This window comes from Sebastes umbrosus, chromosome 4 (assembly GCF_015220745.1).
Source record: "Sebastes umbrosus isolate fSebUmb1 chromosome 4, fSebUmb1.pri, whole genome shotgun sequence".
In the NCBI taxonomy this organism is placed as follows: Eukaryota; Metazoa; Chordata; class Actinopteri; order Perciformes; family Sebastidae; genus Sebastes; species Sebastes umbrosus.
In genome coordinates, this window is record NC_051272.1 from 13,148,883 (window position 1) to 13,168,531 (window position 19,649).

General features: G+C 42.1%; 1 protein-coding gene across 9 annotated transcripts in view; it reads left to right on the forward strand.

Annotated features, from left to right (window-relative positions):
* The window catches only part of shank3a (SH3 and multiple ankyrin repeat domains 3a), a 211,121-nt gene that overhangs the window by 150,118 nt on the left and 41,354 nt on the right, over positions 1–19,649 (forward strand). For all 9 annotated transcript variants that reach the window (XR_005206500.1, XM_037766242.1, XM_037766244.1 and 6 more), the window contains one exon: positions 12,329–12,442. Coding sequence is in view for 8 of the 9 variants with exons in the window: in XM_037766242.1 (XP_037622170.1) it covers positions 12,329–12,442 (114 nt within the window). In the remaining variant the exon portion in view is untranslated. The remainder of the gene's footprint in view (positions 1–12,328; positions 12,443–19,649) is intronic.

A 19,649-nucleotide genomic window follows, 5' to 3' on the forward strand; every position in this document is an offset into this window, starting at 1 on the left:
TGCTTCTTATTTATTGGCCCTCTACTTCATTCAGTCTTGCGTCTACTCTGGGGTCCACTCATCCTTTTTCCCACATCACCTTCTTAATTGCCAGCCACCTCTGCTTCTCCTATTTCATGTCCACCTCCGTCCTTGTCATTAAACTTAATTTTCTTATACCTATTCATCTCTTCTGTTTCTGTATGACCTTGTTTTGCTATGTAATACTCCGTCTATGTGGTTCCATGTGTGCTGTATTCTCCCTCCAGAGCATTAGCATGTATTGTTCTACTCATATGTTACAGGTTATGATGACCATCCCTGTTGCACTACTTTACTGTACATAGTCATCCCCCTTTCTCTTCCTGGTTGAGTGTGTGTGTAGGCGTGTGTTAGCGTGTCTCCGGTTGTGTCCCCCTTGTTTCATAAAGATGCAACTCTGCTCTCTCTCTATTACACTGAATTGAACTGAGGTTTAATAAAGAGTGCAGGGATCCAAATCTAATAACAGCCCCACTCTGGTTATTGGAATACTCTCCACTCTCACCTTCACACACTTTATGTCAAGCACACACACACACACACACACACACATGGCTATGTCGGTGGAGATATATACTTGCTCTTTATTCAGAGAAAAGCCTTACTCAGCAGGTTCCTCTTTCACATTACATTACACTTACTGTACATCACATGCAAACACACACAATGGTGGTGTAAATTGTTCTCAGTAAAGCATCATAACAAGGTTTTGAGAGAACAGTGGGATCCCCACACGGGGATGTGGGCGCTACAGAGGTCAGGTCCGTAGGAGGGGTCACCGATGTATTCATATTTGTTAGGGATGCACCGACACTGTATCGGATATCGGGCCGATACAGACTCAAAAAGCTGGATCAGATAGCGGTGACAATGGGGCCGATCTATTCAATTCAATTTTATGTTTATATACTATTTACATTATATACTGTAATTTTAATTTCTGTTTAAGTTTTGACCAATTTGTTGCTGAATTAAAAAGGTTTACACTTCAATTGTAATTCCTGTGATTTTGATGATTTTTTTCAAGTCGCTGGTGTACGATTTATTATTTTAATAATAAATATCAATTCAGTAAATTTATATCTATGTTTTTATATGTCAGATTTTGTTTTACAAAGTTAAGAAAGCAATGTTTAAGTCAAGCCTGATGCTGCCTTACATATAAAAGAATGATCCCAGTCACTTCCACACAGTGAGGCATACAGCTTATTAATTAAACACTAGTATCAGATCGGTACTCGGTATCGGCCGATACTCAAAGCCCAGGTATCACTATCGGTATTGAGGCTGAAAAAGTCGGATCGGTGCATCCCTAGTATCTATGATTGAGGGATTGCCTCCACACGGCTCTCAACATGGTGACGGCTGAGCTGGCGGCTGGCAGCTTACGATGCTAACAGTGAAAACAACAGTGCTGACAAAGCTAACTGTTTACCTGAGGGGGAACCGGAGGGTGGGCGTTACGCTTCCGTGACGATGCCATGGGTCTGGGCATGCGCAGCCGGACAGGCTATACATAAAAACAAAGCACGGAGAAGCTCTGATACAACACAACACAGAGGGAGAGCGACTTTGTTCTCTGATCAGGTAGACATTACTCCTCTATATCTAAATACTCTTAAGACTTAAAGGTCCTTATCTTCTTTAACTTAATCTTGAAACTGATGGTTAAATTCACTTGACGTTGAGGTTTTAGTCAGTGTGAGTCTCACATGCTAACTCCTCTCAACACCAGTGGTCAGAATGCTGAAAGTGTTTGTTACTCATTATGCTTAAGAGACAAAGAGGAAACAGAGAGGCAAAGCACTGGGCATGAAGTGAACAGCAGGGAGCAGCAACAGAATGGTGAAAAAATTACAATAGCCTGTGTCTCATTAGACAGCTCCTGCTACCAGCAGTAGAACAAGCTACCAGGTGTATCTACCAGGTAGCTTACTAATTGCTGTCATCTCTTCACTCTGTCTCCCTATACTATTGTGACTACATTATGCAACCGTGAAATATGGCTGCAGAAAATATACAGTCCATCACTTTAAATGTGATTCTTTTGGATATATAACTGCACTAAATTATGTCTGCCTGAAGAGTTAACAAGTGGAGACTGGAAAAATGAAAAGGCAGTTGAATGGAAAGCATTAAGAACAGTGTGTAGCAGCTATAGAGAGACACATTTAAGAGGCAGGATATCTGAGAACTCCACAATTGTACAATGAAGCAGCACATCTACCTTCATTCAGCAGGTAGAAATTAAATAGTTGCACAGATTATCACCAAAAAATCCTATTTTTCTCCTTTAATGTTGCTTACATCCCAATATTTCCATTATGTATGTGAGTAAAGACATCAAAGATGCACAGTTTCCCTGTGTTCCTTACAGCAAATCCAATGTGCAGAAAGCCTATCGTGACATTTTATGGAAATCAAGTTGTATTTTGGCTTTGGCAAGTCTTCCATGGCATCCCCGTCTGAATCAGTTTGAGTGCATCAGTGGCAGGAAGCCATCAGCCTCCCTCAGCACAGCTGCATCCTTTCTTGTCTGTTTCTGCAGGCGAATACAGGAGTATGACGCACCCACTGTTACCTGTAAAAAAAAATATGTTTGTGAATGTGTTTGTGGAAAATCTACTCCTTCCTTCACCAGCTGTCATTCATTCATTCATTGATTCATTCATTCATTCAGGCAGTTCCCCTCACTCTGTGTGAGTGCATGTGTGTGTGTGTGTGTGTGTGTGTGTGTTGGTTGCATAGAATACAGAGAAACAAAGACGATGGGAGAAAGAGAAAGAAAATGAATGACTCAGCTCAAAGCAATAGAGCGAAGCAAAGCAAGAATTAAAATGAGCTCAATTGGTCGTCACGTACACACACGCACGCACGCACGCACGCACGCACGCACGCATGCACGCACGCACGCACGCACGCACGCACGCACGCACGCACGCACACACTCGAGCAGGGATGCATTGAAGCTTGCTTGCAGGCAGGGTGTGTGAAGAGTATAAATAGCTCTGCATCCTCGCTGGTGCTATTTTTAAACCAGGAGCCGTGACTGATTTAACCAAGGGCAAAACTCAGACGTAACACACACACACACACACACACACAGAACAATACCGTACCAGACTTTTCACGAGACAGCAGACTTCTTGGACACTCATGAATAACTGGGCGGCTGTTGAAACATAGCTCTTTCCCTTTGTCAGCTCGTGTCTGTCTTTAGCTGGCTCTCATCTCTCTGTGTCATTGCTCAATGCAGGCCTCTTTCTGTCACATTCTTTCCCTTTGTTTCATTCTCTGGGGCTCTCTATTATGCTACCCTCCTTTCTGGTCACATTTTATGCTTCGTCTCTATGTTATTTCTGTATAAGCAGAATTTTCCATTAAATGGTCCAGGGAGATGTTGTTCAATCCACTATGAGAACTTGCTGTGGATTTTTCACGAGGCCTTACAATACAGTATGTTGGGCATTGTTACAGAAGATACGTTTTACTGCACAGTATACAGAATCAGCATGATAATGCCCTAGGCAAAAGTGTGTAATAAGAAGGCCTTTCTTGCTTTTGGTGTGTCATGTGTACGCCGTGTAGTCTGTACTGACTGCAATGTAAATGCATCCGCGTGAATATGCTACACTCAGAGCTAGTGGCGTAGAATAAAAAGTGAGAAAGACCGCTTATGATGGGCGGGAGGTGAGGTGGATGGGTCCAACAAAGATTGTTTTGTAAGTTACATTTTTGTGGAAACGTTTGTGACGTGTTTTCCATACTGATGTTACGTTGTTTCAGTACGTATTTTACTTAGTTTACGTATTAATGTTAAGGCCAACCATGATGTTTTTCCTAAACCTAAGTGAGTGGTTTTGTTGCCCCCTACTGGTACCGCAACCTTAACACACAAATGTAATATTCACGCATCGGTGATGCAAAACGTGACGCTGACACGCTATCCTCTGGCGGACAGGCGGGTCTATTACATGCCGTGGTGTGATATCGGGTTGACAGAATACCTGAGCAGTTGTAATGTTTATTTGTCATTCTGTGCATTGTTCAGTCTGGGACAGGTTAAAAATGTGAGTATGTCACTGAGTATATAGAAAGTATTAAAACTCCAGTTTATTAGGTTTTCCCCCCACCTTCACACAGATTGTACATTCATCACGTGATTGCTATGTGCAGTAGAAATCTGGCACAGATCAGAAATAATGATCTATAATTCTCAATAGGGATGGACCGATTTTTTTTTCAGACCGAGTACAAGAACATGTACTTACATTTGGGTACCGGCCGATACCGAGTACCGATACGAGTACTTCTCTGGGACAAAAGAACCTCGTTAACAGCCAGCTGGAGGGTGTGAGCGACACATGGCAAGCTGGGGAGTACCGCATATGAGGCGGTGCGCCGCGACCGGCTCTAGGTCGGCTTGGAAAGGCTCAGGGTAAAGGCGCTTCCCAGGGGCCGCGGCCAAAGCGTCACCGGGGTGGACTGTCGTAGCCCCAGGGCGGGGCTCGGCCCACATAAAAGGCGCCAGGGGTCTGCGGCGATGTCTGCAACCCACCCGACCCGTCTTGAAACACAGACCAAGGAGTCTAATGCATGCGCGAGTCAGAGGGTGCAATCAAAACCCCGTGGCGCAATGAAAGTGAGGGCCAGCGCGCCGGCTGAGGTGGGATCCCGGCTCTTTTTTATCATGATTAGATGAAAACAGCTAATGGGTCAGAGTCAAAGGAGAAAAGCAAATAAACAAAATGGACAAGAGATAAATCATTTCTGAATTCAACGTTGGTTTTCAGAAAGTCATTTCTGAGCATGAATTTGATGCTGAAGACCATGTGTGGTTCTGATCGGGCTAGGCGATAAGACCTAAAGTCTGTATGATGATAAATTTTCACAATTAGTTATATGTGACAAGAACTCCTTTTTAAGACGTCAACACATTCTGTTTTATTTCTCATCTTGATTAATATAATATGACTCCAAATCCATTCTGGACTTCTGGACTGGACCTTGAGCTGAGCGGATTCAGCCAACGTAATTAAAATTTTGATACTGTGTTAAAAAAGAAACAGGGACACCAAATCTGGTCCATTGAGGAGAGTAAATGTCCCTTTTGCATTATGCTGATCAAAGATTCAGAATTTGGCACAAGCAGAATGAATCCATGGAGCCATCCGGTCAGGTGTAAACATCACAGGCTGGTTGTGTCAGTGTGATGAGAGAATGTGGGGAATGTTTTTATTTTGGTACACATTAGCACATTAGGGTTCCTGACACCCACTGAAGCATGGCTGAACAACACAGCATATGTCGATGACCATGTTATGGCTACACGTCAGTGGGTTTTCATTGCTCCGGTGGCCTGCACAGTGCCCAGACCTCAACCCTACTGAGCAATTTTGGTACGGAAAGGTTAGGATTCAACAAGAGTGTACCAAGCACAGTAGGCCACAATAGGCCTGTCGCAATTATTACATAAACGCCTGATAGCGATTATCTGAGCTGACAGTGACCGTTTTGCATAATCGATGGATTCCACAATCAAGGGAATTTAAAGCCAATGTTACAAATGTGGCAACAAATAGGAAGTGAATTAGGTGCGTATTCATCCGCTGGGTAAATAAAGAGCTCATACGAGACCGTATTTGTTGCTTTCCGAAGGAAGATGGTGACAGAGAGTCGCCAATAATGATAATTTATAGCGGAGAGTTTCCCCTACAGCTGCAGCAGGTTGTTTGACAGCTTAGGAGGACGTTATGCTGGAGTTGTTGCTTCCATCCAGCTTTTCTAATTAGATAATTCACTTAAAAATGTTTGGATTGAAACATGGTGTTATAAGAGTAGCGTGGGTCATTTCAGAAATAGCTGATTGCGTAGTGTGTGTGTCTGGTTGAGTGAGAGAGACGGTAAATGCGCTCAGTGCAGACAGGTGTTGGCGATCGGAGCAGAGAAGAAATTAACATTTAAGATGTCCAGTAGTAGTAAATGTGCAGTGTAGGTCTTATTTTGTGCACGAATAAGTGCTGCAGCTCCTCAAGACCCATGTAAAGTCTGTACAGTCTCCCAAGGCCAGTCTGGAAGCTGAAGCAGGAACGGTTAACACTGACTTGAATATTATATATTAACTTTTGAAAATAAATTCAAGCCTCCTTCTACATGTAATTAACCATCTTGAACCACTTTTTCCTTACATTAAGTCAGCCTATACAGCATTTTTAACAAGCTATTTAAAATAAATCTAGTTGCAGCAGAGCTAGAGGGGAAACATTGTTTCAGCAAACTATTTGAAGATCAATTGACGCTCCTTTGCCAACGATTGCATCATTTCGATGAGCAACCATTGAAATTAACAACATGGATTTAGGTGTAGTTGCAAAGCCAAACAACAGCACCGCTGTGATGAACAGAAATAGACAATTACATTTTTTATATACATCAATTAATTAATTATTTGTATGACAAGTAATCGTCAACTAAGATTTGATGATCATGATAGCCCTACTCCACATTGAACAATATTCCCGCTCAATTCATCCAGCATCTTGCAGAATCATTCCCAGATAAATGTATGCTGTTGTAGAGGAGGCACAACATTCAACTACTGTAAATAGGTGTACATAATAAAGTGTGTGTGCAATGGTGCGTGTGTGTTCATGTGTGACTGCGTGTATGAATTCATGTCAACGCACGCTGTGTGTTTGCACCCACTAGTTTACCTGTGGAGGTGATTATGAATCAGCGTGGCAGGTCACTGCTTCTAGTGATACAGTCGAGATAGGCCTGACCTCTTATCGCCTGACGTCCGGCTGAGGTGTTGATTGCCTCATGTACTGAACTGTTGTTTAGTTAAGCCCCAATAGACCTCTATAGAGAAGAGAACAAACGGCATTTATTGCTTTGCAGTGAAGCAGCTCTTCAAAGACTCTCCAGTGTACGCATGAAGCCGAGTCCCACCAAAGTGTATTTCTTCTCCTGCTTGAGAACGGCTCTCACTCATACCTTTGTTCTCTGTAATTATTCGTACAGGAGACGTCCATTAGAGAAATAATAGCCTTCTTCATTTTGACCAAGGTATCCAGTTTTTGAGCTGCTGTCCTATTTCCAAAAAACTCTAAAATTAAGTTAAAAAAAAAAGACCATTTAGTATTAGCAGATAAGGCCCTGACCAATTTGGTGCCGTAGGCAAGATATTAGCTGGTGCCCCTCCACCTCTTTGTCTTGTGCGCTCGCAAAGCACGCCTTGCCGGGAGGATCTCAGTGTTGTTTTTGTGCATACAGGGTTGACATAGCCTCTTAATCTGCTCATAATATAGCTGCCATATTGACCTTGATTATGAGACCAAAAAAAATATCTGACCAGAATGCACTAGTAACAGTAACACATTTAACAAAAACAAGGTAAGCTGCTATATATGTCTTTTAAATGAAATTGTCTAGGTGGAATAGGCCAAAAATTAAACTGCAGCCTACTGGTAGGCCTGTTTCTAACACAATTTAACAATCTAAAAGTGAAAAAACAGAACCATAGGCTATATTTGAATTAGACTCTGCCTGTCTCATTGATCACCATGATCTTAAAATTGGTTCTCCTCAGTACTTGGGTTTACTTGGCCTACTTTTAACCCTCTGAACATCATATATGGTATGGTATATCACCTGACTGATTGGCATTAACATCGCTGTCTTTTGAAGGCTGTGGACATACAGTGGTATCATATGAATGTTGAGATTGTGATGAACCCGTTGATACCAAACATGTCATGCTTGCTTACTGGAAAAGGGGCTAAAAATGTGAGCTGTCTTTACCACGAGGTCCGTGACACCTCAGTGGCAAACGGCGTGTTATGGCCAGGCTGTTTGTGACCCCTCTGGCGCTTGGTGCCCTTCACACAGCGTGTGTGCCTTGCGGCGGCACTGAGTACGAGTATCAGGTACTTGCAAACACAATTTTTACTGACCTTGCCTACCCTTCTGCATCTTGGTTATTTCTTTAGTCGTAGAACGCACTCATCAAAATCTTGTTTGGCCATTAAATCACTACCAACCTGCCCTGACAGACTGTGTGATTTCACATTGAGAGATTGAGGAGTGCTACCTGAATCAAAAGCTATTTTCACGGTGTATGAAAGGGGACTCTTTTTACATGGCAGATGCAAAAAAATGAAAAATATCACCAGCAGCAAAAGATTGTCAAGATAATCCAACTTGTGAGGGCATGTGAATAGTCTCCATGCAAAGTGACCAGTGATCTTTCCACCGCTCAGCTAGAAATACTTTATCGCAGAATGTGACATAACAACATTTCCTCAGAGCAGATGAGCGAATAGAGTTGTTTGAAGTCACCATTGGCTGCAGACTGCTGCCAATTAGAAACCACTGTTTGTGCTTTCTCAAATGCAGTTTCATCTACAAAGCTCAGGACTGACTGCCTTGCAATGTTTTTGCAAACTTGCACCGTTTCTTTTTGGATTTGATCAGTTTATCTTTGAGAAATGCAAAATGTCCGTTGTCACACGATGCCACCATCCCAGTTCATTGTGTTAAAATGATCCGATATGGAGACCAATAGAACCAATAATAGAAAAAATGAAATATAGTATTTTTTCACTTAATTTGTTTTGTAACAGTTGTGACATATTGTAGACTACCTTTACTGTTGGCAGGCCTTTTCCCACTACCATCTACAACTGTAGCGCTCCACATGGCAGTGGTCCCAAAGCGGTCTGGTTGGACGAAAGCATCAACACGGCACACATATTGTAAATCCTCCTGCACAGACATGCACTGTTTGAGTTCCTTCCTGCCACTTGGCTCCTGTGAGCCCACATCTGAGTCACAGGGACAGTTGTCATGCCAACACATTGTTGGCAAGCACCAACACAGAGTGGCAGTGTAAGGTAAAGGCTACTGACACAGTCGGGAACTCTCTAAGTACATGTAAGGGGATATGTATACTGTACATGTGGACGTAACCTAAACATGCATGTGGTTGTTGTTGTTGTTGTTGTCTGTTTGTGCTAAATAAAGACAATAAATGTATCTGTAGAGACAGATTTTCTCTAATTACAGGGTCCGTATCTCTTAACCCTCTGAGACCCGCGATTCTGACTGACTTTACTGTCCTTCAGAGGCTCTAGCAGGTTTTTTTTAGAGCTAGACTGAAGATACAGATAATACATTTTGGTGAGGAAAAACTGGCATGGCCATTTTCAAAGGGGTCCTTTGACCTCTGACTTCGAGATATTTGAATGAAAATGGGTTTTACGGGTACCCACAAGTCTCCCCTTTACAGACATGCCCACTTTATGATAATCACATGCAGTTTTGGGCAAAATCCATACAGGTTTGTGCATGCAGTATAAATGTGTTATTTACCATTTTATTGTAGTGAGACCATTTTTTGTTATATGACCTCTCTGTATAAAATGACCTGTGGTGACCTCTAGGATAATCACAGCCTCATGAAACTTTACAACCACAAACTAGAGACCTAGAGCATTCAGAGGATAGATGGCTAGGTATACTGACAATAAAGGGGGTTTGTGAGCTGTTTCCAGAACATAAGTGCTCGTTGTCTAATTGCGTCCTTTTTGCCTAAATCTCAGAATGTCAAAAGTTGTCAAATCACAGCATGGCTTTTTCTATGGTGTTCCTCAAGTGTCTTGGTGTCTTAATGTGGTATATGGAGGGATTATTGATAATTTTTTATCAATTCTCGATTTGTAAAAAATGGGTAAATTTAGCAACAAATCTGTGTAACAAATGGTACCAACCCCAAAATTGCTGCAACAACTTATGAGACATAATAGAGCATGGGGATGACCATCATATACTTATGTCATCATTTTTTCCACTGTTATACACTTTTCCAATGAGTAATTAATTAATTAAATCATGTTTATTACTGATTAATGACTAGAACAACTTGACACACAGTGCTGAGCTACATCTCAAATTAATCTTCAGGTTCCCAGCTTTCAGATGATGTACACCACTTCTATGTGACATCTACTGTTGACCTGCTATCTCCCCATAAAGACCCCCTGTACCCCCCTAGAAAAGACAAAAACAGGTCTATTGTGGGTCTCAGAGGGTTAACACTGTAATTTAGCCAATTCACTTTACGGTGTTTATTTTTTCTCTGTGTGTTTATGCAGACTCTCTGCTATCAAATGCTGAGAGCACCGTGGGGATTATCAAGCATGTTATGTGTTAAAATAATAAGTGTGTGTGTGTTTCACTGACCTTTTCTTGACTTCACTGACAATCAATTAATTGGCTTGATTTCCACATTTAGAGTGCCTGGGGTGTATTTAAAGTTAATTGAAGAGGATGTTTGTGTATATTACATATGTATGTGTGGAAGAACAGCCTACGGTGTGAAGGTGTACGTAGATATTTTACATCTGTAAAACAGTGACTTTTGCTCACATTCTTAGATACCCGGTGGTCGATTCTGTCCGTATTGTCAAGTGTTGGTGTCAGGAACCAGAAAATGGATTAGTAGCAGGGGTATAAGGGAGTGAGGGAAGTGAGCGAGGGGCCGCCTAGAAGATCAATCAGAGGTCTCACCTTTTCTTTCATTTCTGCCAATGGGGAACAGAGAGCACAGCCGGCACCTGTCTGCTGCAGGGACACCATTACAGTATATAGACGGACACACTGACAGAGACAAAGAGGGAGGGATGGAGACGATGACCGAGAAATCATTCAGTGAAGAGGACCGGGGGAGAAAGTCGTGTAGAGCAGAGTCAGAGGGAGAGAGAGAGAGAATAAAGGGTTTAAATAATGGAAATAACGAGACAGAAGGAGTCCGTTCTCAGGAGACAGGCAGGGTAAAGTTGTGTTAAGCTGCGATCAGAGAGGGGGATCAGTCCATGTATCCTCTGTGTGCTGAGTGTCATGTTTTTTTACAGCGGGAAGTCGATAAACAGCCGTTCTCCCCTCTTGCACGCCACATCTCTCTTAGCTGTGCAGCAGCAGTGTAGGATAACGACTTGTGGGGATAGCTTATATACGTGAGGTAGTCACTGAGAGAATTTTTTTTTTTTATTCATGAAAAAATGTTCTATTCAGGCCCAACATGTAGACATTATAATATATACATACTGTATACTGTATATATATACATGAATATATATAATTCAGGGTTGATTTGAACGTGGATGATCACACACTCTCCCGCTCTAGCCTGCTTCTACATGTGTGTCTCTGAACAGGATGTGGATGGACCTGAATTTTAGGGAAAAGCGAGATGTGGGCACAGTGAGTGCAGCAGCAAGTCCTTGAGAAAATGATGTATTTGTTACAAGATCCGGCCAGGAATCCTGTGAATGGCTGATATTTGAACTTTTACTCTCATGTCACTGAAGATGAAGTCCAGTTGGCTGCTTCTCATAGTGCCCCAGGTTACATCACCGTGACATGTCCCCATGCCAGAGTAGAATATAGTTTGGAGGAAGTAGACTACATCATTTAGCAGGCTGTCTGCTGGCTGCAACATCATACTGCCGTATCCTAGCAACCGGTTTTAGAAGAAGGGCTCGCTCAGGCAAAGCTTCAGTTCCAGCTGGTGATCTCTGAGGAGTGTGTGTGTGTGTGTGTGTGTGTGTGTGTGTGTGTGTGTGTGTGTGTGTGTGTGTTAGCTTGCTGGAATAATGGATGAGTGTTGTAGAAATGAGCGTGCTGGCTCAGTCCTGCAGGGAAGATCAATATCAACTATACATTCATCTCTAATTACCACAGCGGAACTTAGAAGGAATCTCTCTCTTTCTTTTTCCCGCCCTCTTGCTCTCTTTCACCATCTCCTCTTCCTCTTTTTTTTCTCTTGATCTCCTTTTTATCTTTTCCCGTCCACTCCCCTTTCCCTTTACTTTTAAATCTCCTCAGTCTGTCTCTGTATTTTTCAAATTTAAAAAAATCTTTTATTGGCATGAAAGAGAATAAAGCCTATGTTGCTCAAGCACCTTGGCACGGTACATTAGTTACAGACCAATATTTTCACATTACAGTTTCTCCTGTCTGGTATTGGCTTTATGTGTGTGTGTGTGTGTGTGTGTGTGTGTGTTTGTAAAACAAAAATCCTTCTCTCTCCCTCTCACTTGTCCCTCCTTCCCTCTCCCTTTATTTATATAATTTATGAACCCAGGACATGGAAACCTAAATACCTCACTCTGTTTTATGGCCCTTTGTCGTTTTTTGTCTCTTTTCCAAGGCTCTACAGGCTCCACAACCTCACAATGATGACGTGTTTTATGACAATATTTGACTGATTTAGAACCCCCCTCCTATTTTCTTTCTCTCTTTACAGTGCTGAGTATAGGGGAAGGAGGTTTCTGGGAAGGCACGGTCAAAGGGAGGACAGGCTGGTTCCCGGCAGACTATGTGGAAGAAGTTCAGATGAGGCAGTATGACCCACGGCTAGGTAAGACGTTCCCATGCACACGGACACACACATACATGCACATGCTGTACACTCATACTGTCACACTGCAACAAGTTTCTATCTTGCTGTGATGTGTTGCACTGGTGTTTGTTCATAGCGCTGTCCGTGGTGCTGAAAAGCAAAATAGCTCTTGTTATGGTGTCAGAACATCTGCTAATGTATTTGTGATCAAATAAACTAAAGATATTGCAGTCAAAAATTGAGAGCCCTCTCATCCCAACCACAAACTGCCCCAGTGCGTGCTGAAGGTCACGAATATTGGAGCTCCACGCGACATTGAATAGACGTGTCAGCCAAGAGAGCTCAACAATGTCCAGAGCTTTCAGCATCTCAGGGCGAATCTCATATGGCCCAACCATATACTGTATAGATAGTACCGCTCCACCTCCTGCACTAGCTCTAGTTCATTCCCTGCCAGAGAGGTTTCACGTTCCACATCCCTAAAACCAAGTTTAAGCTCTTTATTCTTGTCATGTGTGCAACAATTACAGAGCAATGAAAACCTTTACTCATTGGGCATCCTCCAACAATGCTCATTAAATATCTATAAAAGAAATCATACAAGTAAATGCAAAATCTGGAGCTAAAAATATAAGTATTAAATATTTCTATAAATATAAAAATATAAATATATCCACCTGTTTTGCAATAAAATTGTCTCACTTGGATAACATGTCCCCACAATAAATCTGGTCTACCAAAGTAAACTGAATAATGAATTGCCTGGAAAAACAGCAAGTGCTCCAATGTACAGTAAGACACAACATGCTGCACACTGGTCTTAAAACTTCTTTTACAATTTAATACAATTCACATTTCCTATTCTTAAACATACAGTAGTTCCTACTGTCCCTGTTTCTAGATCCATTATGACAATAAGCTCAAGTGAAAGACACTGTTGGCAATATCTCTTAAAAACAATCTGTTTTCCTCAGAGTATTAAAAGCTTGTCTTTCCTCCTTCATTAGTTGACATTTTCCTCCCATGCTGACTGCCGACTGTCAGGAGTTTTCCACCAAAGATTGTCAAGCTTTTAGGGACACTTAATTAGTGCTTAATTAAATGCAGGTTCACTGAAAAGGTCGAGCAGTTTAGCCTGTGTTCAAAACATGTAGACAACAGTCTTTATAATAATAAGAAGAAGAAGAAGAAGAAGATAATGAGAATAATGGGAATAATAATATAATGATACAGCATCAGGTGTGGAAAGCTCTCTTACACACACAGACACATATTTACAAGTGACAAGCTAAGTTCAGTAAATTGCACTGCAAACAAGAATTGCATGTTTACCTATTACATTTTTAAACCGATTAATCTACGGTTTGAAATAAAATCTCATCCTTAAAGGTACAGTGTGTAGGATTTGATGGCATTTAGCGGTGTGGCAGATTGCAACCCACTGAGTATCCCTCCGCTCACTCCTCCCTTTCCAAGACTTCAATAACGTGAATCGCTGAGTGTAAAACTGTTAACGCTGTTCACCTCGCTCAGAGGCCATCCTTACCATAATAACACAACTTGAAGAGCAAACGGAAGTCAGACGGCGGCTGGCGGTACTACGGTTTTTCACTCTGCGGCTCACGTTACCGCAGTTTCACAAGTATGTCAGAGAACTATGGTGGCCTTCAGGTAACGTAAAAACGCAAAAGGTCCTCGCTAGAGCCAGTGTTTGGTTTGTCCGTTCTGGGCTACTGTAGAAACATGGCGGAGCAACATGAAGGACTCCATGAAGAGGACCCACTCCCTATGCAGATATGAAGGACTCATTCTAAGCTAACGAAAACACAACGATTCTTAGTTTCAGGTGATTATACACTAATGAAAACATAGTTATGAATATTATATTCCCTTTCTGCTAATAAATCCCCCCCGAAATGTTACACAGTGTTCCCACAGTGCGATTCCTGGTGCTCTGTGATGTTCAGTGTATTCCAGGAATTATTTTGTGACATTTTGAAAATTACTTTTTTAGTGTAGCCCCTTCCCTAGAACCCTCCTCATCACCATCAGTTTGTTATTTCCCACAATGCCTGTCAACAGTCACCTGAGAATGTGCCTGAACTTGAGTTTCAGATGTTTCATACGAGTGAAGAAAGCAATCGCGCTTGAAATTACAAACAACAAAAATCACCAAGATTTGGCATTAACCCCTGATGCTTTAGAAAGCTGATAATTAGTCTGCCAGCAAAACCAACTGTTGCTGCACTAAAGTGACTCAATGTGGTATCATCCGTCTTTTTGGCAGTTATACACAGAAAGTGCACAGCCAAAAAAATAAATAAAATACACCACCTAACAACAAAACAGGCCCAGTCACTAATGAAAGGGTAGTAACACTGTTAATCTGTTGATAGGTAATCATTTTCAAAGAACTATTTTGTGTGGATTATATTATTACACACTGTAAATATATGCTGACCCTGATGAACCTGCAATCCATCCTACTGTGACGGATTTGAATGGAACCCTTTGTAAACAGCAGCGAGTACATCAGATTAATGTGACCACTTCCCCATTTAGTCATTTAATTAACAGATGGCACATTTGGTTTTGCTGTGGTCTCAGGGGCAACAACATGTGCAGCATCATGAAAAACATCTGGTCATTGTGTGAAAAAGTTTAGCGTGATGCTGCAGCAAGTACATACATTGGAAATGGGCCAAGGACAAGTTTGTCATATATATCTCCCTATTCCTCGCGTGTTTATCGTGCATCTCCTGGGACCTATTTCTGGAGCAATTGGGGGCATTTTCCCTTTTCAAAGGGTTGTTGAGGGATTGAGGTTACCTCAGACTGTGTGTGAAGAGATGAGAAAGGCCGGAATCTCTAAATACCCCATTTAAATGCATTGTGAGAAAAAGATAGGGGAAGGTGGGAAAGAAAGGGCCAGATAGCGAGTGAGACGGATGGTGGAGCATACTCTAAAGGACAGCAAAGTGGAGATGGCAGAGCGTGTCTTTCAGGGAGAAAAAGAAGGAGGAGAGTTAGGGAGGGAGGGAGATGGGCCTGATATTGAGCTCCACTCACTCATAAATCCTGAAAAACTCCCAGACCTATTTCTCAGGGATTAAAATTGTCTTCTGCCTCCCCTGTCCTTTCTCTCTGACACTGTGTGTTGTTGTTTGTCTCTGATATTAAACAGGGATGTTAGTTTTTAAACATTAACATACGTTTATTCTTATTGTTAAAGGCAGGGCCGGTAATACTGAGAAACTGATCCAACCCAAAAACCCAGCCCAGTGTTTCCAACCCTTTTCCAATTAAAGTGACTCGCAGCATTAGCTCTAAAAGTCCCTAAAGAAAGCTGCCAAGTCAGCAACACTGACAGCCCGTCCCTTCAGGCCTCCCTCCAAAAGCCACTCCCTCACTATTATCATTATGATCATAAACATATGAGCGTAACCAACAAACATGGCTATTGTTAATACTCACAGCAGTCAAGCTAGCAGCTTGTGGAAGACTGCGGTGACGTGTAATGAGTACACGGGCAAAGTGCAGGTAGGTAGACAAGCAGGTAGCCTGTCCAATCATTTCATTCGGCCCAAATGAAATGATTATACAGGATACAGAAGATATGATACAGGATACACCTGCATTGCTAGAACCAGCTTATATGAGGACAATGCCACTGCACTACTCTGGGCCAAATGAAATGATTGAACCAACTTATCGCAGTCCTGCGACAGCCACAGATACCATATTTTTGTGTTTTTTTTGTCAAAGCATTTGATTTATTGATTGCTGTCGGGATGTAACGACAATATCAGCAGATATAACAAAAATGTATTTGAACAGATTAAAGCTTAAGTAGGCGAGATTGGAGAAAATATGATTATAAAAAAGTTTTTTTTTATAAAACAATCATTATATCTTGACAGTAGTACATGAAACAGGAAACCTGAAAAAAATTGTGAGCCTTTGTGTCCTCTGGTGCTCCTAACGGCATCTGCAAGACGATTCAAATCCCTCTCATCACTAAACTCCAGCCCCATGTGCCGTTTCACTCGGAAATACATCACTTTACCATAAAGATACAGTCTAACTACCGTTTCACTGACACTTTAAACCAAGCCCCCAGGAACAGCGCTTGGCTGTGAGGACCTTTTTTGGCAATGTGGCCAAACGCAGTATTATAATATCACAGTATCACATGGCGCTAAGTGGCCCCCAAAGCCCTTTTCCCCCCCATACACAATCACTGCAAAAGGAACGTCTGGAAAATGATGAATACATTTTTCTGAGTGTCGCAAATACACCAAAATGACTCTTTGTACTGTGTAATCAGAGTTTTATTCATTCAGTCCAAAGTCTAGAAGAGCTACTTGTAGATAAAGGGGATTTGATTATAATTGTGTATAATAAGTATATTATACAATATATTTAATATATTATTCAATAACATGCTAATTTCAAAATCTACTGAGGCATTTCAAGGCAAATCTCATCATCATCCCTGGATTCATCAACAGGGATACAACAGCAGAACAACACACACTTGGACACACTAAAACACACACAGAGTTGTTTATCTGAAGGCAACCATCGAGGCGTCACTGACAGTTAGGGCAATATGTCTCAGCCTAGTGAAGCAGGAAAGACAGCCCTGTCTACAATTAAGTAACCCAAATACTACTGCTCTCTCTTTCTATCCCTCTCTCTGCCGTTGTACATCATCCATGAGTCATAACTCTGAAAGTGCTATCCCTCTTTATCTATCTCTGCCTCCATCTCTTTTCACTCCTCTCTGCCAGGTTTGAAAGAGCAATGATGGAGACGGGGGGAAAGACAAAAAATGGGATGATGGAAAAAGCTGTTTCAGTTTGGGAGAGCGAGGCGGGGGGGGGGGGATGGGTGAAGGCAGCTAGCAAGAAATAGAGAGACGGGGAACGAGAGAGAAAGAGAAAGGAAGCAAGTGACCATGTGAAAGAGGCACAATTTAAACCATCGCTGACTCTCTGTTGGCTGTTATCTGTCACCACACTGCTCTTCTCTCTCTCAGCATGGCCAAGGCTACCTGCAGCCAACAGTTCATCTTCAACCGGTGCTCGGGGGGACAGCGAGACGGAGGAAAGACAAAGATACCAAGTGTAGAAGTCAAAGGGGAAAAATAGGAAAGAGGAGAGCATGAGCGACTGATGGAGAAAATGAGGGCGAAAAGCAAAAGACTATTGATTGAATTCATTAAGACTACAATGAGTGATGTAGTGGTGAAACGCTGCCGGGCAAATGGCTGATCTGTGTTTTTGTTGGGGAGGTGTGCTGTATCCATGTGTTATTATAAATCATTGTACTGTTTACGGTAAAAAAAAAAAGAGTCCAACGTAAAATCTGTAGAATATGCCTGAAAATCTTCACCCATCCTGCTAACACCCCACTCCCTCTAACACACACACAGCACACATGCTGGTGGCCTGTATGTGGGGGTTAATGGTAGATGTTTACCCGTGGTAATGGAGGGGATAATGATGTGAGTATGAACTGCTCTTCCCTTTCTAATGATGCTACCAAATTGCCGGGGGCCACTCATTTTCAGCAATAGTACTGTTAATCTGTTGGCAACAATCTGTTGGGATCTTACAGCCCTCCAGCCAAAAGACCCCACCCCCCCATCCTGCTATCGTCAATAAGGAATGGGCATGCTACAGCCAAACACAGAGACAAATACTTCCAAATGGTAAATGAAACTGCAATGCATTTTTACCAGCCCCAGTTTCCATTATATCAGCCTTAATTTTTCTTCGGTCGCCCTGCAGCCTCGAATGTCCTCAAGGACCTCTGCACACTCGCACGACACTCACAGCATAGTAATGCACATTTTCTCTGTGATGGGATAAGCAATGCTTGATTTTCTCAATCGTTTGATATCTTAACAAGCGTGCAAACTTCTATTTCTTTTCTCTTTGTGCTCATTCACTGTATTCCCTTGTTCTCCTCACACCGCGGCACAGTTGAATGACTCACAGCCGCATGAATCAGCCCAGTCAGATCCAGCCTGAGCTATTTTTAGCCTGCCCATTAAGAAGTTTTGGAGTGTGTCTGCACTCCCCTAGAATGCTTAAACATCAGCGTTGCTGCGGCAGCTGAGACTGACATGGAGGGTAGGGTGGAGGAGAGAGGTAAGAGGGGACACAGAGATGGTGCAATGGATTGGTGAGGGAGTCATACAGGGAGTCATCTGATCAAAAACGTGGAGCTATCAGCGTAGTTGCCCCAACAATTGGGGGTCTGCGTGGGCTTTTTCTAGCTTGGTTCTTCCCCACTCATGTCTGAAGTGCAAGGTCAATAGTTATTGCTGCTACAATGATGGATTTCAGTAATCATCTAGGCCTGTTTAACGACAGTGGTAGAAATCTTTTGACACTATTTCACAATGAGTTGCAATATCATTCTTTTGAACATCTTTACGGGCGTTGTCATCGGCGAGATGGATACTGAGGGCTTTATTTTAATGGTGCAATTGCAAATCTGATTTAAGCCCACTGTATATTACTAAAATATCAGCATCAGTAAGAAACGTTCCTCCCATAGCTTAGTATTGCATTATAAATCGCAAGTACAGTTGACTGTGTTGTAATTCAGAGCAGCTTCCTAATTACAAAGCCATCCTGATTTCAGGCTGAACCCCGCGGGATACAAGTGATAACTCTGTACACATCTGTCAACATACTACACAACTGAGACATGAGGCTTGATGAAATAAAGAAAGATAGATTAACTCAATAATTTGGTCGAGGAGACATCAGGACAAGGAGACGGATTTAAGATGGACCAAAAGATGTTCTCGTAGTCCATGGGGACAGGGAGCCACATCTGGATGCCAGAAAGAGGAAAGAGTAATTGTCCAATAAGCCTGCAATGTGCATTGTAAGATTATTTTTCCTTAGCTTAAACCAAATAGTTTATGGGCAACCCAGTCGCAAGAATAAAATGTTGGCATTAAACCACTGATACGTTGAATCTCGACGTGCGTTTCATATCAACTTTTCTACATACGTGTATATCAGCATTATAGTGTTTTACCCAACTGTGGTTCTTTTGTCATTTCGGTTTAGTAAAAGATCATAGTTTGAGTTAAAATAAGTAAAACGCCGTTTAAAATAAACGAACGCGGATCTCCTGGGTTAAAGTCCAGTGTTTGACCCATCTATCTACCCCGACCTCCTCCCTACGTGGGCTTTGATTA